The following is a 26,211-nucleotide window of genomic DNA, read 5'->3' on the forward strand; positions in this document are numbered from 1 at the left end:
GAAACTTCTCTTTGCTATTCACACAAATCAAATTTGAAACTAAATTTTTAAGGAAAAAAACATATATTATTTCTAGTAATTCAAAAAGTAATGAGATTTTACTTAAAACTCTACGCATGCTTACAGATTTTTTGCTACTACATAAATATTTAATTTTCTTGACAATATTAAGAAATAAAAGATTATGTATTATTCTATATAGTTATTGCGAGTTTTGTTTTGTAAAAGCACATATCAATACAAAAACTAAGAAAACTCAATATTATTGGAAATGCTATTTTTAGCAAAAAAGGTAGTACTCTTTTATTAGGACCGTTTATAACAAATTCACAACGATATACATTAACGCACATCACAGTATTGTTATTAGAATATTAGTAATAAACTTTTTCATGCACTAATTAATTTTGAAGATGAAGTTGAACATCGTTATTATATATTTAACTAAACTGCTTATATAATACGTGTTAATATCTTAATTATTATTTAATAACTTTATGTGAGTAATTAACAAATATTAACTCAATCAATTATATTATATATATATAAAAAAAATAAAAAAAATTAATTATTTATATAAAATATATATTAAAAATAAATTAAATAACATATATATTTATACATAAATGCATTATAGCTAAAACTAATATATTATGCGTACATAGCATTATTATAAATTAGTATCAATAATATATTTCTTATTGTTAATTGAATATATAAACATGATTAGTTATGTATAATATTAAGATTAAGGTTTAGTTTGGTAAAATTTTTAAATAGGTATTTGTGTTTTTCAAAAACACAGTTTAATAAATAAAAAAATCATATATTTGTACTTATAATTTTTAAAAATCAGATATGTTTTTGAAAATATTTAAAGTAAATTTTTTTAAAATTGATTTATATTTATCAAAATTAAAAAATCTAACATAATATTATATATTCATTAATTTTTAAATTTAACTCTTACATTCATTTTTATTATAGTAATATTGTTTGTGTTTATTATAAACTATAGTTTTAAAAAATAAAAATTTTATGAAACCAAACGACAATAAGATTCTTTTCTTAAACAGAAAAACAAAAAAAATTACAGAAAAAGGAAGAAATTATTCCAGAAATAGAGAGAGAAAGTGGGAAATTGGAAGTGAAAGGGAGTAAAAGTGTATATAAATAGCATATTTCTCTTCTTTCGTTTTCTAAATAAACGCACTCTTCTTCTCTTCCCTTTTTTCCCTTCACTTTCTCTCAGATTTTCTCGCTCCCCAATCACCTTCTCCAATGGCCGATCAACTCACCGATGAACAGATCTCCGAGTTCAAGGAGGCCTTCAGCCTCTTCGACAAGGACGGCGATGGTCTCTTCTCTCAGATCCCTAATTCCCTTTTCCCTCTTTTCTCTCTCTTTCTTAGATCTAAATCCAATTCTTCTCTTTTTGCATATATCGGTTTTCTGATATTCCTCCTTCTAGAAATGATAATTTTTTTTTTGCTTTTTTGCTTGATCTAGGGTTAGGGTTCCTTCTCGTTTGACTTTTAGCTCTTATTTTTGTGAAGGATTGACATTTTTGCTTTCAATTAGTTTTCAGCATGTATCTGTTTTTTTAGCATGTTTTAATGCAGCATGTGATCGTGTTTGTCATGATATTTTGTGGTTAGTGAGTCCCTTGCTAATCATATGATTTTGTAACCGGAGATTTGATCTCTGTTTTTTTTTTTACTCTTATAAATTTGCATATTTTGATATCCAGTGCTGGTGCTATGTAAAAATATTTGATTAATCACTAATCCTCTTCTAGATTAGCATTAGTATCCTGTTATAATTGGGTAAATTAGTTGATTTGCGTTTCCATATGCTATTAGTGATGAATGCATCTATTGATTAATGTAGTGGAATGTTGGAGTTGGTTTCTTATAGATGAGAATATAACCTCTAGTTGGTGTCAATACTAGGGTTGATATAGCTTTTTTTTTTAGAATTTAATTTTGATACACTACCGATATAAATATTTTTACATGTACATCTAATTACATAAGGCCACCACAGAAAAAATAATTACCTTTTACATGGATAGTGTGAATGGTCATTCAAAAGAATGGATGTGTTTGGAGGATTGTAGAAAATGTTTTACAGCATCAAAATCAAACTTTTTTTAATGCTTTTATTTTCCTTTGACAAAATAGAGAGAGTAGGATTTGAGAAGGAACATTAATTTAGGTCTAGTTATCTGTTCTTTATAGTGGATCATGCTTTTTGGTTGTGGAGTTCAATTACTTGTATATTTTTTGACAATTGACACCTTAACTAACTTTATACATGTAAACAGGTTGTATTACTACCAAGGAACTTGGTACCGTCATGCGGTCGCTTGGGCAGAACCCCACTGAGGCAGAACTTCAGGACATGATTAATGAGGTTGATGCCGATGGCAATGGTACTATTGATTTCCCCGAGTTCCTTAACCTGATGGCTCGCAAAATGAAGGATACTGACTCAGAGGAGGAACTGAAGGAAGCCTTCCGGGTGTTCGACAAGGATCAAAATGGTTTCATCTCCGCAGCTGAGCTCCGCCATGTCATGACCAACCTCGGTGAGAAGTTGACGGATGAGGAAGTCGACGAGATGATTCGCGAGGCCGATGTTGATGGCGACGGGCAGATCAACTACGAGGAGTTTGTCAAAGTCATGATGGCTAAGTGAGGACCTTAATCAAACCATTATCAAATCAAAATTTGAAAAAATGCATATGAACAGAAAAAAGGGACAGGGCAGATAAGTTGTGATGAGAAATTATCCTATTTTCAAATTAGGACATCAAATTTGGGTTCATATTTAGTTTTTGTTGGTCGGGTTTGTTTGCTTTTATATTATTGGTACTTGCTCATTACTTATCATGCTTGTTTGCTCTGCCCCTTGCTTTCATTAGTTTGGATTAGCTTTGTGTCTCACCATGCATTGGTACTTAACTTTTGGTCCTCTCTTTTTGTCTCTTTCTTTTTTCTCTCTTTGGTTATTATTATTATTATCATCATCATGAACCTAGAACAATTGTTTGCAATTTGGTGCTTTATAAATGTGGGTGGCTAATAGTGTTAATATCATCTTATGCTATATGATTGTTTCTATGATCATTTTGCATTTCTTAACTTGCCTATTTAGAGAGGAAAGAATATTCGTTATTTCTTTTCATCATTTGAAATTCATACCCCTGTTTTGCCGTCTAGACTCTAGAGTATTCTAGTGCAATGCCCCAACTCTTTTAGTAAAATAAATATCTGCACATGTTTTTATACAACCATTTAGCTTAGCAAGCGCCAACTAGGTTATTTCGAACGAGGTCGCTATTTTGGTGGTTAACTTGAATTTGATTGATCAAATTTGTGGTAATAGGATATCGGGTAGTTTTTGGTATCCCAAACAATCCAAGGTGATCCTTACGGTGTCTAAAAGTGTTTGTTTAACTTACCAAAAAGAATAAAAAATTAATATTTAATTTTAAAAATATAAAAATAAATAATTATTAAATATTCAAAAATTGTCGTAACAAATAAATTAGGTATTATAGACACTATAGATTTCACCTCAATTAAAACGGAAAATTATGTTAGAATGGCACAAGTGGTCAACACAACCCAAAGAAAAAGATTAAAAAAAAAACAAGCATTAGCTACTAAACATGGATAATTGAATGCGTAGGCCGTAGGGTGTTCCCATTTTTTTTATACATGTTCTTTAATTCGATGTTTAAAAAATATACTTGAGTAAAGAATGTAACTAGAGCACAAGAAAAAATATCTATTAGTAAAATGATAAAATAGGAATATTAAATATTATTGAATTTATAATTTTATTATTTAAATTAAAAAATGATTATATTTTTAATTTTTACTTTATCAAATTTTTTTGGAAGAGTTTGTCTTAACGAATATACCTTTTGAATTTTTTAAAATTGAAGATGGGAAATACCTATCTCCGATCCGTTGATTTTGTTTTTGTTCCTGTTTTTATGATTTTTTCCTAGAGATATTTTCTAAAGGCATGACTTCATGTTAAGCTCTTTCTCCAAGAAAAAGGACTTCAAGTTTAAATTCATATTAGCTCTATTCCAAAAAAAAAAAAGTTTGATACCTTCTCGCTTTGTTTTTGCCTTTTTGGTGTCTTATTTGTATCTTCTGCACTGAAACCTTTGGTCGGGGTATGAATCTAGATTCGAATAACACACTAGCATTACTTTTTGATATGATTGAGCATGTTGGAATTCATGTTTTATGCTGCCTCTTTTTTATTCTCTTAGTTTTTCTTTTAAATAAACATAACTCATTTTGAGATCATCTCAAAATATTTTTCTTTTTAATTTGTTACTACGGCGAAATAGTTTTTATTTTTGTGTAACCGGAAAATTTTTTAGACAAGATTCTTTTTCAAATGCTAGAAGTTCTTAATTCATTTTAGTTAAAAAAATTAAACATCAACTACTTTAATCTTTTTTATATATAAATTTCTCTAAATCGGTCATATTTAGGAGCATTTTTTATATTTAAGAAAAATAAAGTTAATAATGTCACCTCATGTCACCATATCAAAATTCTTAGTGATAAGCATCATGTACGACCTCTCGCTTTGGATACAAGTATGATCACTCGTTTTGAATCTTCATGCATCATGCTTTGGAGTTACAATGATGTTCATTTTCATGTTTCACGATTAGAATAAAGTCTGTTTTAGTGGGAATCTCTATTTGGTTTCTAGGTACGCGATGCAACTAGTTTGTTACATAGGTTTACTTCAAAGTGGGAAACTCGGAATAGAATAAAGCTACCATCATGTCACGAATGATTAAAATTTAGCGTATAAAATATAAATATCACCCCTCTTTTCAAAAGCCTTTTTTTTATAAATAAAATAAAATAAAATAAAATCAGTCAAATATAAGAGAACATCTTAGAATTGGGCCTTAGTAAAGTAGTTAATAGAGTGTTAGAAAAAGAAAGTAGTCAATAAAGAAATTAACAATAAAAAAGAGTGGTTAACAGAAACATAGTTTTTTTTTTTTTTAATAAAGGGTCATCAAGGAATAAATAAAAATAATTCAAGAGTGGGATGGAGAAGAAAAATATCTATGATTTTTGTTCCAAAGTGAACGGCATCTTAGTCATGCGATCATATCTGTTAGCATCGAAGAATATGGGGTTCGTAGAATAATTATACTTTAATGCACTTCTTTGTTGTTTTGCCATAACGATGGGTTTCACCTTGAATTGTTTCATTCAAAACAATGGTTTTTGTTGTGTGCAATATGCAGGAGGGAGAAGAAGAGAGAAGTTCAAGCGAAGAAGAAGAATACTGGTAGCGTGAATAGCAGAGGCTGCTCCAGGAGACGTAGAACCAAAGAACGTGGATGCATCATCCTTTAAACACCAAAAACAAAGCGCTGTTTACTCTGTAAAACCAAAGAATGTGGATGCATCTTGTGTTTACTCTGTGATTTCGAACTTTCATGTTTTTGTGTGTTGGCCTTGTGTAATAATAGTAGCAATAACGACCCTGACCCTGTGCTACTCTTAGCTACGATAGTCAGAATCCGATGATTAGCCAAACATCAATCTGCCTAGTTTTCTATGTATTTGATTTTCTAATGTGACATGGGACGTGTTGTAACTCCTTGTTCTAGAAAAGGATTGTGGTTTTCGTGGTTTTTGGATGAAAAGGAAAACCTACATAGGTTCGTAACTAATGAACTCATATTAAATCATAATTGGTTTAACCGTAAGTACACCATTTCTTTTTTTTTTTTGGATTCTAGTTAAAGCAAAAAAAATTTCATAATAGTGGCCTTGTTTAGTAAGACTCTAGACCCTGCGTCCACAATTGAAAAATATTCGTAGCATGTTTGTTCTAGCTTTCATATTACAAAAAGTGGTTACAAAAATTATAGAAGCTAGACTTGAATTTGATCATATAGTCTAGGACTTCCAGAAATCTAAACAATATGCCATTAGTTTGACTTAGAATAACTTTCCCCATGAGCCTTGTAGTTGAACATTTCTTCGTTGGAAGCAGGCATAACCGCATAACCAAACGAAATTTCTCCTCCAGCATTATATTTCAACATCATATTTGAAGAAACCATTTTTAAGTTTCAAGGATGTAGAAGACAAAGGAAAGAAAGAAGGCAAAGTATTGGACGAGGTTATACCATAAGGAATGGAGACATCTTAGCAATAAAATAGCCAGCCTTATCAATGAGACTCCCAGTGGAAACCTCATCAAATACTTTACCAAGAAAGAAAGTCAGAATTTGAAAGACTAAAGATTAAGACACATTTCAGAAAAAAAGAAGCGCGAGTTACTTTTTTGAAGCATATCTATAGACACAAGACCTTCATATAACACCTTTGGAAGTATTATTCAAACCTTTCACCTTTACAGACTGAAGCTACAAAAGAACAAAAACAAAAACAAAAAACAAAAAGGAGATTTTATAAAGTACAGCCGGGTCACATATTTACCTCTTGAGTGGTTTGTAAAGGACGACTGTAACATATTTCGACTGAAACCTGTGAGTAAGTCCCAGTGCGACAACAGATTTTGAGGCCAAGTTTTTCTCTATGAAGACGTGATTTAGCACAACATGTTGAGGCTTTGACGAGGAACCTATGTCAGAGTTTTCCATACCTAGTACAGTAAGATGCAGCTGTGAAGGAACGGCCATTGGCTCTTTTGCAAAATCTTCCTCGGCTGGGAACGCTTGACCATAACTGGATTCTGGGGAGGCTGGCGCCTCAAACTCGGACACACCTTCAGGGTTTTCTGGCACATAATCCTGCAGAGTACAAGGACGTTCACATAAAGACTACTCAAATAACTAAACAGAAGCAAATCGATTTTCATTAAACAGGAAACCAGAATGATACTTTCGAAAATCAATTAATGCAGTTATGCTGGGTTTAATGGGAAAGTGATATATAAAAATTCTTCATAATCAGTTTTTCTCTTAATGTTGTACATCAACCTTAAATTCCATAGACAAGAAAACAATGAAGGAAGGTATAGTCCTATTTCATCACTCTAATGCTCACAAAGCCAAGAAACCATGAAAAAACTGGGTTCCAAAACTTTTCAAGTCGGTTCCTTAAACCAATAATGGGGTGCATAATTATGTGTTTGTGTATGTTCATTCTTAAATCCACATTAGGCATGCAGCAATAATGAATTATTCTTTTCTTGCCCAGCCCACCTGCCCTCCCACTCCTCACTACACAGAAGGACACTGGCTTGTTATATGTCAAGTTCATCTTATAACAACCTAATTGGAGTGATCGCCCTTACCAAAAAGTAGATCTAGAATAATGCAGAAGGGTCACAGGCACAATTAAGCGTACATGAGGACAGATATCACAGAAAATATGGCATCATAACGTGTTGTTTCAGTTAAACTAAAAAAATGAAAGCAAGATGCATACATTAACATCAAGAAGATTGCAGACGTGCCCCATCTCATCAGCCACATAAGGAAGTTCTGGAATATATCTCTGTTCCCCATCCACAATGAACCTGTAATGATAAATACCTGATGGCAAGACTATAAGAATTGAGTGATCTTTACCAGCTCGTTGCAATGCCTTCCTGCAAGTAATTAAAACTGAGTATTACCATACATATATTACTATTTCAAATACAGAATATGCACAAATCAAACACTGAAAACCATCCTTGCTGTCACAGGAGTCATTAAGTCTCACCTAGATGTCCAGTTATCCCAAGATCCCTCCACAGCCACATTATTACCACCATAATTCCATGTAATCATGACAGGGATTCCTTGCTCAGGAGGGTGATTAACAATACCATGAGACTCATTCTGCCACATTTGATTGACAAATGGGGGGCCATTACCTCTTTGGAGTGGAGCTAGAGGAACCTGAACAACACAGGAAAGAAGCCACAAGTTACAGAAAACAGTTGGCTAATGTCTGGTCACAGACTTCCAGACAAAACTATTTGATTTCACATTTCCATATCATACTCACAACAATATTATTGGGCAAGACTATAGTATTAATCTATATAAATAATAATAACAAATAAAAACAAGCAACTTCAAACCTACCTTACAAATTAGCCAGCTGAACAAAATTTTGCTACACGAAGCCAAATTTAGCCAGGAAAAATCCCACCCCAGTTACAAAACAAAATCAAATTGCATGCTAACACATTGATCAGAGATTTTTTAATGTTTTGATGTTGATAATGAATTAACAATAATGCGCATAAGGTACAGTTGTTTAGGTATCGTTCACTCCTTGTACATAGTGTATACATCACTCCCCAACAAGGTTATACTAAAGGCCTGTCAATTCTTATCTATTCTCTACCTAAGAAAAATTACATAGATCATATATTTCATAAAAACATCAACTTTATTAGGAAATCTTTAATGAGCAGTACTAAAAATGTATTTATAAAGCTTGTTGTATGTAATTCAGTAACATCCATCAGTTGTATCACAAAATCTTTCTCCTAATACAGATCCTTAAGTTTGAACTTCTAAATACAAAGGGTGCAGCTTCTTCTGATTATTGTTGCACATGTACACAAGCCATTTTCTTGAGCAATAGTTTGTAAGATATTACATTTAGATGAAACAATAACTATAAGATATATAAATGGGAATGTCATCTGATGTTCTTGAATTGATATGGCAATATCACCATAGAACTTCACTGGTGTTTTTTAGCAAAACGCAAATGGCTAACACTAACCACTAGGGATTTTGCCAACTTAGACAATGGGCAATCATCTTGTACACAGATTTGAACCCAATTATAAGAAAAATAGTAAGCATTACTGGAATTGAGATTATAATGGGATCTAATGCATAAGAAAGCTCATTGTAGAAGGATGGCTCATGATGATACGCCTAACCAATGGTGAAACTTAACATGCACAAGCACACCCACCCACCTACCCCACCTTCTGGCTTGCAGGTAGGCCCTGAATTGGTATAGGATATACTATTATACTCTGGTAATTCATTTGGATTTGAGCTTAAGGATTGTCCAAATCATTATATAGAAGAGACTTTGACCATATGCCTAGCCAATATGAAACAACAATCACATTTATTGAATCTGAATGATTTAAAAGTGGTAGTGTGATTCAAGCCAAACCAAGACTGTTGGAAGGTGGAGAAAATTAAAAATAAGAGTAAATTGTAAGGGGCACTACTGCTCCAACCTTCAATTTTGGAAGACAATTTACATCATGTAAGAAGGAAATTCATTTTCCACATATTGACAATTCTTTTTAACGGACTAGGAAATGATTTTTCCGCTGAGCACATCCCCAATAACCTGAAATGCGCAAAAAATTTTCACAAGATTATACTCTACTTACATAGAGCGAAAATCTTCATATGTAAAACACAAATCCAGTGCAACTGGGAAAAACCTGCCATATATAAAAGGTAAAGATAAAAAGGATCTGCATACATCCGTGTTACAAGAACTACTAGAGAACAACTAAGGATAGCCGCTTGAATGTGTCTGTGTGTGTGTTGTTTGGAGAGGGGGGAGAACTTATTTGACCAGGGTTATTCAATTAGTCCTCTAGAGATTCTTGCCAGACACAAGTCCCTTTAAGATCCAGTCATTCAGAACAGCAAAGTTTACACAATTGATCAAGAGGAAGTTATTGAACGCAATTTCCATGGCAGGAAGAATTAACTACGTATCCCAGTATACTAGAAAATCTAGGGGGACAGATCCACAGGTTCAAATGGTGTAATGCTATTCACACAGCTCTCAAATACAAGTAGAACTAGCATGAAAACAAGGCTCCATCAATTCAACTTGAGAAAACATTTTTTCTAAAAACAACTTTAAAAAAATGAGAGAGTGACCACGAAAACTCTGACAGAAATCAGAATCATCTAAATTTGTGAAAGCCATGTTGCATATCATCAGAACTTGAAGAAATGAAGCATTAAATCCAGTAAAAACGTTCTTAACTCAAAGTGAACCAAAATGAGATTTCATCATCACTGCAGGGAACATTCAATATGGTCATACTCATACACCACGATTACGAAAAACAATAAGCCACCTAGATCTGCACCATTGGTCCATTCCTCGTCGTGTTTTTGACACACAACTCGTCTTCCATATTCAGCTCGATCACCTCGATGCTTTCTCTATCTGCATCGCACTAATAATTGAATGTACATGATCCATGCCAGGAAGAGCCAAATCCATCAACAACATAATTAACAAGATCCGTTCAAAACGGGGGAAAAGATAAAAAAATTAAAAAACAAACAAGCGAATTCTATTTCAACTGAGAAGATTCTTCGGTGCTAAGAAGAACACAACGTCAGTAGTTTTACGAGAAACATCAATCAATAGCACCTAGTTGACCATCCAAAATCGAAGTTCCACAAATATCTAACCATTCCAAATCAAATTCAAGCTAAAACGAACACACGAAAATGGAGAGAGAGAGAGAGAGAGAGAACCTGAGGTCCGAAGAGGATCGGCGATCTGGAGCGGCGAGGACTCTGAGGCGGGCTATTGGCCATGGAATCGGTGGAGAAGGCGCGAACGGGAGGTCGGGAGTCGGGCGCGTGAGCTCCACGTACGGCGGAGTCAGCGGCGGAGGTGTCGCCGGCGGTGCCAATGGCACCGTCTTCTCTGCCGTTAGCGTTTCCCATTGGAGAAAGAGAAAGGAAGAAACAAAACTTGTGAACGGTTCCACAAAGCCAAACGCAACAGATATTTTCCTTTTTTAAAAAAATAACAATAATTGGCAGAAACGACAGGGGATAGAGAGGGAAAGGGCGTCGTTTATGTATGCTCGGTGAAGGGCGCAATGCGAGGGAGGGAAGGAGAGGAAGAGGGAAGAATGAACGACGGTCGTTTTAATTTTAAATGAGTGGTGAGTTTGTGGAAGAAGAGGAAGAAGAAGGGAGTTGTTCTTATCGGCTTGTGTGTCTCTGACGCTAATCTTATGCGTTGGTTTTTGGAGTTTTGCTTGGAAGAAGAATGACATTACAGAAGAGGAAAAATGGAGCCTCTTTCTTCTTTTTTAAAAAAATATAAAAATAAATTTATTGGGAAAATTTGGTTAATGTAAATTTATTGTTGATTTTTCTGTACTGCAATGCAACAAGAATCAAGAAGTGGTGTTTCAGTCACACGCGCGTGCTGAATCGGAATTCGCGCTTATTATCTGCTTCTTCATATTTGCCGTAAAATATAAATCTATTTTTGTGGGTAAGTATTGTAATTCACTAATTCTTATCTTTATGACTTTATCTATACTACTTAGGTCTATTTAAAACGTTTTAAAATTTATTTTTTTTGGACTGATTTATAAAAGTTATATTAATAGTATTTGATATTAATTTTTAAAAATATTTTTAATTTTTAAAAAATAATTTAAAATTTTTTTACAAAATTAAAAAATTTGATTTTTTTTTATTTTCAAAAGTTATTTTATTATTTTTATTTATTATACAATTTTAAAATAAATATTTTTACAATAACTTTTTAAATATAAAATAATTTATTAAATAAACTATTTTTAATATAATTTTTTATGTTTTAAACTTTGTTTTTAAAAGAATTTAATTAATTTGTTTATCTAAATTGGCTTTTATTTCAAAAGTGATACTTTAAATTAAATTGATAAGGATTTAAACATGAGGTCTATACTTTTTTTAAATAAAGATCTTGATTTATTCACCAGAATAGTAAAATTATTTAACATTCTTACCTGAATGATAGTGTAAATGATAGTGTAGAATTCTGCAAAAATTTATAGAATATCTGACACTGCTATTACTAAAGTATTTATAAAGAAAGCGATAATTTTAATGAGTAGTTATATTTAAAATTTCAGGAGAGTTTTTTCACGTGAGAGAGATTATTAAAGTTGTAGATATTTTTAAAAGTGAATTAAGTCTAAAAGTGGTCTCTAAAATTATACTCGAGGCTCAACGTGGTCCCTAAAATTAATAGCTACTCAACTTTATTTTCAAAGTTACACTTCGAGATTCATAATAGTCCCTCGAGTAATTTTCGTCCATCACCGATCATCAGAAAGCAGAGGTGGACTGATTCCTGCCATGTTGACACGCCAACAGTTACTAACGTGGAAAACAAAACTTTTTTGTTTGTAATGTGGTCTCTTTCTCTTTTTAAATCCCTAATTCCCAATGTTTATTTTCTGAATTTTCTTTCTCATTCTCTTTTTCTTCAACTTTATTCTCTACTCTCACTCTTCCAAATCTAATATCAATGCAGCAACAATGTAAAAACACCAATAATTATTTATCAACAAAAATATAGTAAATTATAGTATAAACTTTTCAATTGGTATAGTACCAAATATAAGAGAAAAAAAACATCATTTCATAATCAAGACAAAATAAAATCCAATAAATTTTGTATAATTCTGCATATTACCAATTAATTTATCACACACAATGCTCCAACTCCCTCAAACACTTTCAATCCATCTCCAACGAACGTTGATTCAACTCACCACCACCACCACATGGCTAACAACAACGATAATGTTGATGAAGTCCCAGCCTTCCTTCCCCCTTCACTCGTAGCCAAGGCCAACTTCTCCCGCCAAATTTTCACCTGCTACAGCTCCCCATCCGAGGTCACATTCACCACCGACAACCACACGGAACTAGCCCTTGTCACCAGCGCACTACTCCGGCCTCAATTTTTGCAACAGAACCCTTCCGGCATGGTGTTAGAGCCATTTCAGAAGGGACGTGTGGTGACATTCTGCGACAATTTTGATGACGAGAAACAGGACGACGTGGGCGGGTCACGTGCGGATGGCAGTAGGACACTGTCAGCAAGAGAGGCAGTTGTTGGAGAGGGAGAGGAAGACGAGGTGGTGCAGCTAGTGCTGATGCCACTAATGGACTTGTTAGAGGAGACTGACAGAGAGATGGGACTTGAAGGATCGAGGTACATTTTTACTGATGATGAGGATGAAAATGGTGATGGCAATGACTTGAAATATAGATTATATAATAGAGGTTATTGATAATTGGATTTGGAAGAGTGACAGTAAAGAATGGGGTTGAAGAAGAGAATCAGAAAGAGAATTCATGAAATAAAAATTGGGGATTAAGGATTTAAAAGGAAAAATGGATCACATTGTAAATAAAAAAAGTTTTGTTTGCTACGTCAGTAACCATTGGCGTGCCAACATGGTAGGAATCAGTCTATCTCAACTTTTCGATGACTAATGATGGGCGAAAATTGCCTAAGAGACTATTATGAATTTCGAGTGTAATTTCGAAGACAAAATTGAGTAACTATTAATTTCAGGGACCACTTTAAACCTCGAGTGTAACTTCAAGAACCATTTTAAAACTTAACTCCTTTAAAAGTAGACAAGTAGTAATCTGAAAATTTTTTACCTGCAATGCAAGTTGGTGAGTCGCGAGTCATATAACCCATGCTCCAAACAAGTCAAGTAGATGGAACAATGATCATCTTGAAATTAGATTTGCATGCTTATTATACTTTTTTAAAATCGTCCAATCTTTACTAAATCTATGGTCCTGGGTTATTTCGACCAAAATATGAACACTACTTTATATTGTATAATAATGAGAATGAATTATCAATTTGGTCTCTATCTATTTTTTAAAATGACAATTTGACTCCCTTAAAATAAAAATTGTCCACTTCAACTCCTATCTTTCACTTCTGTAATATAATGCAGCCTTTACAAGTGTTTTTTCGTCAAGTCTAAACAAAAAAGGTTAATTTGTCATGTTAACGCTCTAACTTAACATGTTAGTTTGCTGGCGTATTCGTTATGTATTTAGTTGGATAATATAAAATAAAATATCTGTATATTTCTGCACAAAACTGTTATTAATGAGATACAATTTTAAAAGATATAGCTTGAGATTTTTAATAGTTAAGCCAAATTAAAGAAGAAAAATTATTTAGTACTCACTTTTATCAATAGTGTTATACTTATTCAAAATACATATCATTTATTTATAAATAATATAATATAATTAAATTTATATTTATAGTTAAATTTTATAAATAATATAATCAAAGTACGAGTAAAAGTAAAACGAAATAAATAGTTGATTTTTAGTGTTTATGAAATATTTGATTATTTTACGATGAAAATATTTTATTAGTTTATTGCAAAAAGTTTTATTTTTGTGATTATTTTATTATAAAATATTTTAATATTTTAGCTGCTAATTATTATGTTAAAAATATAAAATAGTATAATACACATAAATGTGTAACGGATAATTTTTATGTTTATATACTTTTTTTTTAATTTCTAATAATTTTATAAGTCTATTTTAAGTTTTAAAATGAGCTAAAATAATTTCTATATAGCAAACAAATTCAAACAGATCATAAAAAGATCTGTATTAATAATAATTAATCCAAATATATGTATAAAATGATGATAATTATTACTACTATCTCATAATTAAGCAGAGTTAGCAGACTTTTTTTTTTCATCCATTTTTTTGTTTAAAAATATTTATGAAAAACTCAACGTTATGATCCAAGCAAAGTTGACCTACTGATAAGGGAAATAAATAAAAAAATTAGCCTAGCTAATAACTTATTTAACTACATTATATCAGTTTAATTTGTGAATCACATCGATTTTTATATTGAAAATTACATTTAACTTGTTTAATATGTAGAGTGTTATTTTGAAGTTTGTGTTAATATATTCGAGATTGAAACTTGCAAGGCGATAAGATTGTCTATTTCTAAAATTGCAAATGGTCTTTTATAATTTATAGGAAAATTATCAGGTGTTCCAAGTACTTTTATGGAACATGGCTGTTCCAATAAGCAAAAGGTTCCTATATTAATTTTGTCGTTTAGCAACTTTTTAAAAGACTCTAAAATCCTCTAAATTAGACATGAAATGACATAAATGGGCAGCTATAAGAGGTTCATTGTCCCTTGAATTGCTGGTTTTCAATAACCGGCTTAATTGCTTGTGAAAGTTATCAATAATTTTTTTATAAATAATAACTTTATAATTTTTTAAGACAATAAATAAATAAATTTCAACCTAGTAATGATTTAAAAAATATAAATTCTAATATTTAAAACATTTGTATCTATTTATGAGTATCATTTATCATTAATAGTTTTAAAATTTAAATCCGTTATAATATACCACTAATCAATTAAATTTTATACTTATCATCTCAATTAAATTAAAGCATGATAATTAAATATAATTAATATTTAATTAAAATAGCTATAATAACAACTTTTAATTATAAATATTTAGAATATATAACTTTAGATTTACTTAAACATATTCAATAACACTTTTATTAATATTACTCTATTTTATTTATATCTTCTGGATCAAATAAATTATTTAAAATATCTCTAAGTATGTTTAGCTTTAACACAACAACAAATACTTATTTGGTATACATTCTAATATATTATAATTAATAAAGTTTATTTATACTTCTATATTATATTTTTTATTTTTATTTTCAATCATTTTTTCTTAACATTTTTCTTTAATTATTTCTAAACATAAACTAAAATAATTATAATTAAAATTCAAAATTACACCATAGAATATCATCTTAAAAAAACATTCACACCAACAAATAAAAATAAATTTATCTGCTTATAATTGAATATACTAGATAATTATATTATCTATTACATAAAAATACTAGAAAATACACATAAATCAATATGGGCAAAAATAACATTATGGACAAAAATACTAATTTTGTAACTAAGTTTTTGCCGTGACAAAAACGTTAAAATTAATGGAATATTTTGTTAAATTATGCAAAATTTTAAGTCAAATATTAGGCATATTCTTTATGTTTAACGGAATATTATGTTAATTTTAGTATTTTTGTCACGGCATGGACTTAATTATAAAATCTGATATAGTATAATAACTCAATAAAAAAAAAACAGTATATGGACTTAATTGAAAATTCAAACTATAAGGATCAACAAATAATTAAACCAAAAAAATATAGAGTTTAATTTTTTATGCTCGGACAATGTAAAATGTTTTACACATTCGTGTAACTATATTCATTTTTTTGGATAATCATTCACGCGATCAATGAAAATAGTAATTATTTTTTATGATGTAGTATTTGTGATTAAATGTACATGTAAAATTTTTTACGTATCAGTTAAATTTTAAAATATATCCATGATTTAAATTTATCTTTTTATATTTAAATATAAAAATTATTTGTTATATACTTATTGTTCATACCTTGACCCAACGCTAAGACCCAGGTCCAAACTACAGATCCAACCATAAGGTTGGGCTCCTCAGTACACCGACCTTCTCTCAAGAAGTCGGTTCTACCCACGACTTGCTCTAAAGAAGTCGGGAGCAAATATTAGTTGGCAGATAATAACTGCCCCTAAAATCTCTCAACCCACTTCCAGGAGTCATATCGTAACCTCCCTAAGATAAAGGGACGGTTATCCACCCTAATAGGTGAAACTACTCCAACGGTGGTTATTGGTTCACCACTATAAATACACTGACACCCCTTAGGTATCTTTAAGTCCCAATACTCTCTAGACCTGCTCACACCCTTGCTAACTTAGGCATCAGAGTGTCTTTACAGGTACCACTCCCCATTTTCTCACACTCACAAGTCGGAAGGAGTCTCTAAAGACGCAAATCCGCTCAAAGGCTTCTTCCCTCATACAATTGGGCCAACCCAACAAGTCCAGCCCGTTAACCTCCGATTACCCAACGTAACACTTATATTATACACAAATTAACATAAGCAAATATGTAAATATTTTTTATTTGAATTTAAATAAAATACTAATAATACTTTTATAATGTAAAATTTAGATAAAACATATGAAATCTTAAGTTCAAATATTGTCAGAGTCTTGTTTTAATTGTTATATGTTAAGTTATTTTTAGAGATTATTCAAAAACTAAATGAAACAAAATATATATATTTAAATTAGTATATTTTAATTTCAGGCGATTTCACAGTTTTTTATAATAATATTTGATTTTACAATTTTTTATATTAATATTTTATTTGAGTCAAATAGTATATGTTGTTACTAATATTGTAAAAGTTTCAAGACCCGTTTAAAAAAAGATTACATGATATGCAACGTTGGCTCGGATAATTTATTTAACTATGACTGGACTCATAATGAAGTTTTAAAAATCTTTTTACCAGTGTCAATTTTATCAGAAGAGAATTAGATAAGAAAACTATTAGTTGAAGATCACCTATAAACCACTCACATTACACACCCACAATATGTTTTCCACCTCAATCTTGACCGTTAATATTTTTTATATTAAATTTGAATGATTAAATAAGTTGGAACGAAAAAGTTTCAGATTCGTACTATAGAATAGGTGATAATTTTCCTATAATATATACGAAAAATTATCACATGTACTCTGACAGAAAATGGAACATGAAGTTCATGTGTACGAAAAATTATTCAATAAAAAATTATTCTTTATTGAATGAGAAATAACTAAATTAACCTTATTTAAAGAGAAAAAATGTCAAAAAATGATAATTTTAAAAACAAGTAATCAGCTTATAGTTTATTGATGTAAAGCAAATGGCAACCTTGAAGATATTGGGTCATTAGAATTTTTTTAAAGTTTAATGCTACTACTACTTACATGATTATTGAAAATGCTAATGCTACTACTTACTATACAAACTCAACTAGATTAATTTCATTTCACTTTTTTGTGGTGAAAGATTAACTTTATTTTAATTATATTTAAAGGCAACAAACAACTTGGACAAAAAGGTAAAGAGATATGTTATACCGAAAAATTTTCACCTTCTTATCCGATTAAACACAAAAAAGCAAGAAGTTAGACAAAAGATTGTGAATATCACAAACTCTATAGATATTCTACCAATGATTGCTATTATTTAAAGAATGTCATTGAAAAATTTGCTAGAGAATATCGACTAAATAGGTACTTGACAGATAGATTGGACGATTAAAGAAAAAGAAAAAAAGATGAAGAAGGAGGACGACAAGAACGTCTACCTCAAACTCCCGAACAACATATACACATGATTAATGGCTAGAGGATTTATTGGAGGAGGGATATCAAAATTATCACGAAAAAGGCATCTTAAAGAGGTGTACCAAGTCGGGAAAGATAGCAGATCTCCCGACTTGCCAACCATCTCGTTCACTAAAGAAGATCATTAAAGGATAATGCTTGGCCATGACGACCCCGTGGTTATAACAATGATCCTTGTCAATGCAAACTTCCATAGAACACTAATGGATCAATGAAGCTTGGCATATATATTGTTTAAACCTACTTTTGATAAGTTCGGGTTAAAAGAAAAAGATTCAAAGGCATACCCAGATAACATCTTTGTGCTGGGGAATGCGCCAATTCAATCTCTTGGATTTATCTCCTTATATACTACTTTTAGAAAGGATGCAAAGTCAAAAATATTAAGCATTGATTACATCATGGTTGACGTTACTTCGGTATACAATGGTTTAATAGGTCGGACAACCTTGAACTGACTTGTATAGTAGTCGTTTCTACATCCCATCTATGCCTGAAGTTTTTCATTGTAGAAGGAATTGGCACTATAAAGGGAGATAAAAAATTAGCACGCAAGTTTTACAACGAAAGTCTTAATTTAAAAGGCGGCCCGAGAGAAAAGGAAGTCAACACCATCGAGTTTGGAGATGTTCGAATTCGAAAAAAATTGCGATCCCAATGTGGAGGAAAGGTGGAAGAAGTTCAGATTGGAGATCAGCTCGAGAAAACAACAAATATATGGGCCAATGCAACCTGGAAGAAGGACTAAAAAAGAAGTTCATTGATCTTTTAAAAAAAAACTCCGACATCTTCGTCTGGAAAGCCTCAGACATGCCTAATATAGATTTCGACCTGATGTCTCATAAGTTCACTGTGTATCCAAGCTCCCGACCTATCCAGCAAAAACGTCGAAAACTTGGGAAAAAAAAGAATATAGATCGTGAAATAATAAGTGCAAGCATTATTGGAAGTCGGATTCATAAAAGAGATAAAATATCCACTTGGCTGACAAATGTGGTTCTCGTAAAGAAGTAGAGTAGAAAGTAATGATACGTATTCGTTGTTTTAGTTAACAAAATAATATTACTAATTTATCTTTAACATTATTTTTATACTTGTATTTATAAATTTTTATTAATGAGAAATTAGGATGTATAGTTTATGAGTTTAATTAAAATTTTAGATTTTAGAGAATATTATATAATTTATAAATAACTAAATATCATTTTTATATTCAATAAATTAATATCCATTTTATTTATCTTAGAATATATTTTTTGTAAATTAATTAATATTTATGTTATCAAAAAATGATATTATTATATATTTATAAAGAATTGAAAATATATTATTTAAAAATAAATTATTAATTTTAAAATTTAAAATGAATTATTAATTTTAATTTACAAAACCAAACACATTGCATTATGACAAGAACGCAAATGCTTCATAACAAGCCATTTACATATATTATTAGATAATTAGACAAAATTTTGTTTAAATAGCCCAACATGATGTCGGCTCTGCTAAGCTTTCAACATGGCTTTTCCATAGTGCACCACGAAGCTACATTCTAGCCGAGCAGGACACAAAGATTATCTTCAATTTCACACAAACGGGTAACACAATTGCATGTCCATGCTTAAACTCTATCACCTGCAGTCCACAATAGATCAATTTCACTGAATCATGATCCTTAACATTATTTAAATTAAATCTGCATGGTCTAGACAATTGGAACAAAAAATTTCCAACTTCGTACAATAGTATACGTGAACATCTTCCTAATTTATATAGTATGAATTAAATTGAAGTGGTGGATCTGACTGTGACAGATTAGTAGATAATAAAAAAATGAAATATACTATTTTAGATCATATTATTATTTTAAAATGGATAGCAGACAAAGTGCTGGATTTGTTAGCTGAACACAGTCTTTAGCGGATAATTTAAATTATTTACAGAATATTTTCATAATCAACGACGTAATACATTTAATAACAATATATATAACATCTTAGCAGTCAAATATTACGGGCATAAAACCATTCAATTAATTAAGAATTAAGAAATTATTTCAGATACTAAAATCTCAATTCTCGCTTTGGTCTAACGAGTTTAATAACAGAGCTATTTTTTTTAGTTAATTTTTTAAAGGTATTTTTTATTTTAAATTCTAAATCTTAAACTTAAAATTCTAAATTTTAAATTTTAAATTTTTTAAAAATAAAATTTAAATAATATTTTTATAATAAAAGTTTAATTAATATTAACTAATTAAAAATTATTTTTTATAATTATTCTATTATAACATATATTATGATCAATAGCTACAATAAAAATTATTGTAAATGTATACGGTTTTCTTTTAATAATTATTGCAGGAAAATAATGAGTGCGGGAGAGAGAGGGTGAGAAAACACCGGGGGAGGGATAGGACTAGGCAGGTCCAATATCTTGATAAGGATCCAAGAGTTTGGAATAGAGAAGCTTTTTTCCGTCTAGAACAAAATTCGTTTACCATATTTGTCGATAGGCTATCGGAAGACATATCAAAAAAGGAATTGTTTGGGTTGTTTTCATGGACGGGAAGGATCAATGATATTTACCTGTCTAGGAAGATGCGGAGTGGAGTGGTTTACTTGTTTGCATTTATCCGATATACTACGAAGGGGTGCGCTTTGAAGGCAATTTCAGATATGAATCGTATGTGCTTAAGGAAAAAGGAGATTTTCGTCGGAGATGTTAAGTTTAGGAGGAATGCCTCGAAGGGGAAGACGGTTCTGGGAAGTGACGAAATAAAGAAGTGTACCAATACTTGGGGGGTGATCGGCGAAACTTTCCTGATAAGGGTGGGAATCGTATTGTGGATGGTGGGGGTGATAGCGGATTAACTCCTGCTCGGAACTATGACGGATTGGATGGCAGGTAGGGGTGAAAATAGGCCAGGCGGCCTGCCAGGGGCCTGCAGCCTGGCCTGTGTTTGGCCTGACCTAGCCTGGCCTGATAGGAAATAGGCCCAGACTCAAGCTATTAAAAAAGCCTATATTCTTTAAAAGGCCAGGCCTAGGCTTTTGAAATAACCTGTTGGGCCTGTCAGGCCGGCCTGAGCCTGCAAATATATATAGAGAATTTTATTATACTAGTAAAAATGCTATTAGAAGGATTTGAACTTCGGTTTTCTATGTTATAATAATACCTTTATCCACTCAGTCATTTGTCTCTTTAATTATATATGTGTATTTTGTATCAATATTATTCATAAATTTATTATTTTATATTTTATAATTTTAAAAATTAAATTATATCTTAAATTTAATTATTATTAAAAAAAACAGGCCTATTGACAGGCTTCAGGCCAGGCCAGATTTAACAACAGGTCAGGCTCAGTACTCATTAAAAAGCCTATACCAGACTACAGGCCAGGCTAAGGCCAATATACTCTATTACAGGCCTGGCCTGTTAAGAGTAAAGCCTGGCCTGGCCTGGCCTGTTTTCACCCCTAATGGCAGGGAACAATTGGAGAATGAGACTGACTCTCTGCGGCGGTGCTGGCAGAAGGATAAGGAGGGCCCGAGGCCAAGGGTCATACAGGCATCGATAGCAGAAACTAATTTGATTTGGCTGAAGCAGAGTATTGTTGGGAGTACTCTAAAAGCTATTAACTTCCGTCTGTTGCACTCCGTAGCTCAAAAGGAATGGCCTCAGGTAGTAAAGGTTTGCGAATTGGGAGCGGATCTCTCATGTGGCATGAATGGCCTATTAAAGTTTTTCTATCGAGTTGGGCGATGAGATGAGAATGATCGAAGTGATAAGAGACGATTATGGCTCGAGTGTATCGGTGTCCCTGTGCATGTATGGTCCGAAGCTACATTCCGCTTGATTGGGGAACAGTGGGGAGAGATGGTGGCTTGTGATCCTAAGACAACTTCATGCTCGTCGTTTGGCGTTGGTCGGGTGCTAATTGATACATGTATTTATGAGGTTATTCGTGAGAGGATTCGCATATTTGTAGGCACGGCTATGTTTGATGTGTTTGTCTCAGAGGGAGGGAACGGGTCATCCCAGTCGTTGGGTTATGTGATGAAGGATGGGCTGGGAGGTAATCCGGGTCCCATCATCGGAAATGATTGCGATTTTGAGGGCTTAGCAAGCACTGATGGTGGGCAGCTGAAGAGTGGGGATGCCTCGACGGAGCTGATGACGGTGCCGGGAAGAGGGGAGGATCAGATGAATGGTATAGTTGTAATATCCCCGGAAGATTTAAATGAATCGAATAACAAACATTTGAATTTGAAAAGGGGAAGGACTATAATCAGGGAATCTGATTCCGATATGATGAAGGCTGGATATGCGGGATCGTTGGCGCATAAAGTGGATGAGGATTCGGAGAGGACTCTGTCCTGGGATGTGGCTAATGGTGCGGGGGTTGCAGGTGATGTCACTAGTGTTAGAAGGTGGGTGGGTCTTAGTGACAATGCTATTCTCAATAATGCCATGGCCCAAAGTGTGTTGACTAAGACTAAGGAGGTTCAATTGGGCCTCAAAAATTGCAGCCCACATGTTCAGGATGGCAGGAAGTTTGAGGTGGACCAGGCTGACTTTACTATGGAGAGGGTGTCGGGTCGGGTCTGGTCTGGGGAAGACTTACCATCAAGCAAGCTTATCGAAGAGACGAAAACTGTCCAAGGCGGCGCGGTCGTCACCGAATGCAGGGGAAGGCCGGACACTGGGACTGAGTTCGGTTGGGGGCGAGGGGCTGACTCCGTCGGTGTAGATGATGGCTCCCGGTCTGGGACCTGGACACTGTTTGAAGAAGGGGTTACGTTACCCTCTTGCCTTGGCGGCGATGGGAGGTTGGCTCGGGCAGTGGCGGGCGGCTTGGTGCCTGATGGAGGTCCGGCGGTGCAGGTGGCGACGTTTGGCAGGGACAGCCAGGTAGCTGATATTCTTGTTGGTGCGGAGACAGGTTTCAATGAAGGAAGGGGGTGGGGTGGTGCTGCAAGGGGAAGGTATACAGGTACGGGGAGATTGGTTGGGGGTTTTCGACTATGGTAGGGCTGATGAGTTATGCCAGACAGAGTGCATTTGTGTTGATGACCGGGTGGAGGACGACAGTAGCAGTGTAAAGAAGCTGGGTGTAACTACGGGACCAAGTTCTGAGGATTGTTGCCAGGACCGAAACTGTTTGGCCAAGGATACATCAGGTTTTACCTCACCAGCAGTTGAAGCGCACGGGTTGATGAAGCAATCGGTGGAGGAGAACGTCGGGTCTGGGGGAGAGTTAGCTGGCTCGGGGGATGACCATACTGAGGCTGGGAGTGACGCAGGTTCTGAAACGTTCGAAGTTGAACGGGCCAGGCAATGCAGGAAAGCAGGAAGACGTGGGACCTAGCTAAGGAATCTGGAGCTGTGCTGTACGATGAGGAAGAGGATATAATGGCGATACTTCAGGCTCAGAATGAGAAAATAGCACTGAAGAAAAAGCAGGCTAAACAAAAAGAGAAAGCTCGAAGGAGTCGTCCAAAAAACAGAAAAAAGGTGTGTACATCTATTTTAAAATGAGTTTTGCATCCTGGAATATTAGAGGGTTGGCGGGGGTTAGGAAGGTGAGCATGATAAAAAATTTTAGAAAGAAGTACAATTTGCATGTGTTAGAATTGATAGAGACAAAGAAAGATGTGGTGACTAAATTTGATGTTGTACAACTATGAGGTAATGATGGAGTAGGGTGGGAGTTTGTGGAAGCGGAAGGTACGTCTGGAGGCCTGTTGTTGCTATGGGATGCAACGGTATTTAACTTAAATAACTGTTATAAAGGTGGTAGGTGGTTATGTGTGGATGGAGTCATGATAAATAATAATTTTAGGTGTGCTTTCTGCTTAGTATATGGTGAGCATGTTAGGGAGGAAAAAGTCGTTGTGTGGGAAGAGTTGAGCTTCGTGTCTGGGTTATGTCAAGTTCCTTTCTGTTTCATGGGGACTTCAACAATATTATTCAAGAGGAAGAAAGACGAGGGGTTACTTCCTTGCCGAGGTCTGTAGTAGAGTTTAAATCTTGGATTCACGATATGGAGCTCGTTGACCTTGCTTTAACTGATCTGTAAGTTTACCTGGTTCAGGGGCCAGTCATGTAGTCGGGTTGATAGAGTCCTGGTTAGTCTTGAGTGGTTAGAAGAGTTCCCTAAAAAAAGGCTACGAGGAGGCCCAAGAGGTTTGTCAGATCATTGTCCACTGATCATGACTGTCACAAGGTTGGGAGGAGGGCAGCGACCTTTTCGGAGTCTGGATGCATGGTTTACTCATAATGGGTTTTTGAGGATGGTGAAGGAGGAATGCAGGTGCCTAGGGGAGATTCAGTTCATGGACAAGTTGAAGGCTTTGACGATTCCGTTGGGCAGGTGGCATAGAGAGCACTTTGGAGAGGAGATCAGGAAAGTTGATGATTTGGTCAGCAATGGGGTATATGATGGAATAATGGAGGCTAGAAGGAAGGCGCTTGTGTGCTCATGTAAGAAATGGTATATCAGAAAGGAATTGTATTGGAAGCAGATGTCTCGGTCCAGGCATGCTATGGAAATGGATAAAAATACTAGGTACTTCCACAACTTTAGCCTCGGCTCGGAGAAGAAACAATCGAATTGAGGCCTTAAGGATCCAAGGCCGCTTAGTGCGAAATCAATCTCGGATTAAGGTCGCTATACAGGATTTCTATAAGGAGTTGTACCACCAGGAGCAATCTCCAAATATAGGATTTCGGGACGGGCTGGTAAGGCGAATAAATGAGGACGAGGCAACAGAGCTGGAACTGATGTCGAATGCTGACGAAATTAAGTCTGCAGTGTGGGATTGTGAGTCATCGAAAGCACCAGAGAGTGATGGATATAACATGAATTTTATCAAGAAGTGTTGGGAAGAAGTTGGGCGAGAATTCACGGATGCAGTGATGGGGTTCTTCCATTCAGCACTGCTACCTGCGGGCTCGAATGACACGTGGGTGGCGCTGGCACCAAAATTTACTGGAGCGACAGAAATAAGGTCATATCCAAGGTGTTGGTTTGGAGGATGCGAAAAGTGATGCCGGACCTGGTGGGCGAGACTCATACTGCTTTTGTGCAGGGCCGAAAAATACACGATGGGGCTTTGATAGCGTGTTAAACAGTACACTGGCTAAAGTTGAGGAAAAGGAGCTCAGCGATCATTAAACTGGACTTTCAAAAGGCTTACGATAGAGTCAAATGGAGTTTTGTGGATATAGTGCTGCAGAAGATGGGTTTTGGGCAGAGGTGACGGGGGTGGATTAAGGAATGTGTTTGTTCGGCGTCAATGTCAGTGCTCATTAATGGGTCACCCTCTAAGCCCTTCAAGATTAAAAGGGGCCTGCGACAAGGAGACCATTTATATCCCTTTCTGTTCGTGCTCGTCGTTGATGTGCTCCATAAGATGATTGGGGAGGCGGTGAAGAATGGGCGCATATTACCGCTGTTGGTTGGACGGGATAATATTGAGTTATCACACTTACAGTTTGCGGATGATACTATCTTGTTCTGCCCGCTAGAAGAAGAGACCATTCAGAATTACAAACGCCTACTGCGTTCTTTTGAGCTGATGTCTGGGTTGTCTATTAATTATGAGAAGTCCAATTTCATTCCGGTTAATTGTGAACAGAGGTGGGCGCGTAAGATGTGTCTGTTGCTGGGTTGTAAGGAGGCCTCTCTCCCTGTCCGGTACCTTGGCATCTCTTTGGGAGCAAACCCGAGGCTAGTTAAGACGTGAAAACCAGTGATTGATAAGGTGGAAGAAAAGTTGAGTTTGTGGAAAGCAAAGACCCTCAATAAAGCGGGTAAGCTGGTACTCATTAAATCGGTTCTCAATAGCTTGCCTATATATTATCTTAGTTTGTACAAGATACCAAAGGCAGTAGCAGAGGAGTTGATTTCCTTACAAAGACGGTTCTTGTGGAGTAAGGATGATGGGAGAATTGGGATACCACTAGTGAAATGGGAGGTAGTGATGGCCCCTAAAAAGGAGGGTGGTTTGGGAGTGGGAGATGCAGTGGTTCGAAATACAGCTCTCCTATTCAAATGGTGGTGGCGGT

At 34.1% G+C, this 26,211-nt stretch overlaps 3 protein-coding genes across 3 annotated transcripts; 2 read left to right on the forward strand and 1 right to left on the reverse strand.

Moving 5' to 3' along the window:
- The first annotated feature begins 998 nt into the window (after positions 1–998).
- Positions 999–5,707, forward strand: LOC112702154 (calmodulin). The gene is made up of 3 exons (XM_025753072.2): positions 999–1,357; positions 2,327–2,696; positions 5,303–5,707. The coding sequence occupies exons 1-3, from the start codon at positions 1,282–1,284 to the stop codon at positions 5,412–5,414; spliced, it is 558 nt and encodes a 185-aa protein (XP_025608857.2). The 5' UTR covers positions 999–1,281; the 3' UTR covers positions 5,415–5,707.
- A 616-nt stretch (positions 5,708–6,323) lies between these two features.
- Positions 6,324–11,156, reverse strand: LOC112702156 (SNF1-related protein kinase regulatory subunit beta-1). The gene is made up of 4 exons (XM_025753074.2): positions 10,514–11,156; positions 7,743–7,921; positions 7,464–7,626; positions 6,324–6,823 (listed from the first exon to the last, which is right to left on the reverse strand). The coding sequence occupies exons 1-4, from the start codon at positions 10,706–10,708 to the stop codon at positions 6,506–6,508; spliced, it is 855 nt and encodes a 284-aa protein (XP_025608859.1). The 5' UTR covers positions 10,709–11,156; the 3' UTR covers positions 6,324–6,505.
- A 12,397-nt stretch (positions 11,157–23,553) lies between these two features.
- On the forward strand, positions 23,554–25,191 carry LOC112701026 (uncharacterized). The gene is made up of 4 exons (XM_025751830.1): positions 23,554–23,655; positions 24,020–24,150; positions 24,236–24,624; positions 24,710–25,191. Exons 1-4 carry the CDS (start codon positions 23,554–23,556, stop codon positions 25,189–25,191), a joined length of 1,104 nt encoding a protein of 367 aa, XP_025607615.1.
- The last annotated feature ends 1,020 nt before the right edge of the window (positions 25,192–26,211 follow it).

Source organism: Arachis hypogaea, chromosome 7, assembly GCF_003086295.3.
Source record: "Arachis hypogaea cultivar Tifrunner chromosome 7, arahy.Tifrunner.gnm2.J5K5, whole genome shotgun sequence".
NCBI classification, from domain to species: Eukaryota; Viridiplantae; Streptophyta; class Magnoliopsida; order Fabales; family Fabaceae; genus Arachis; species Arachis hypogaea.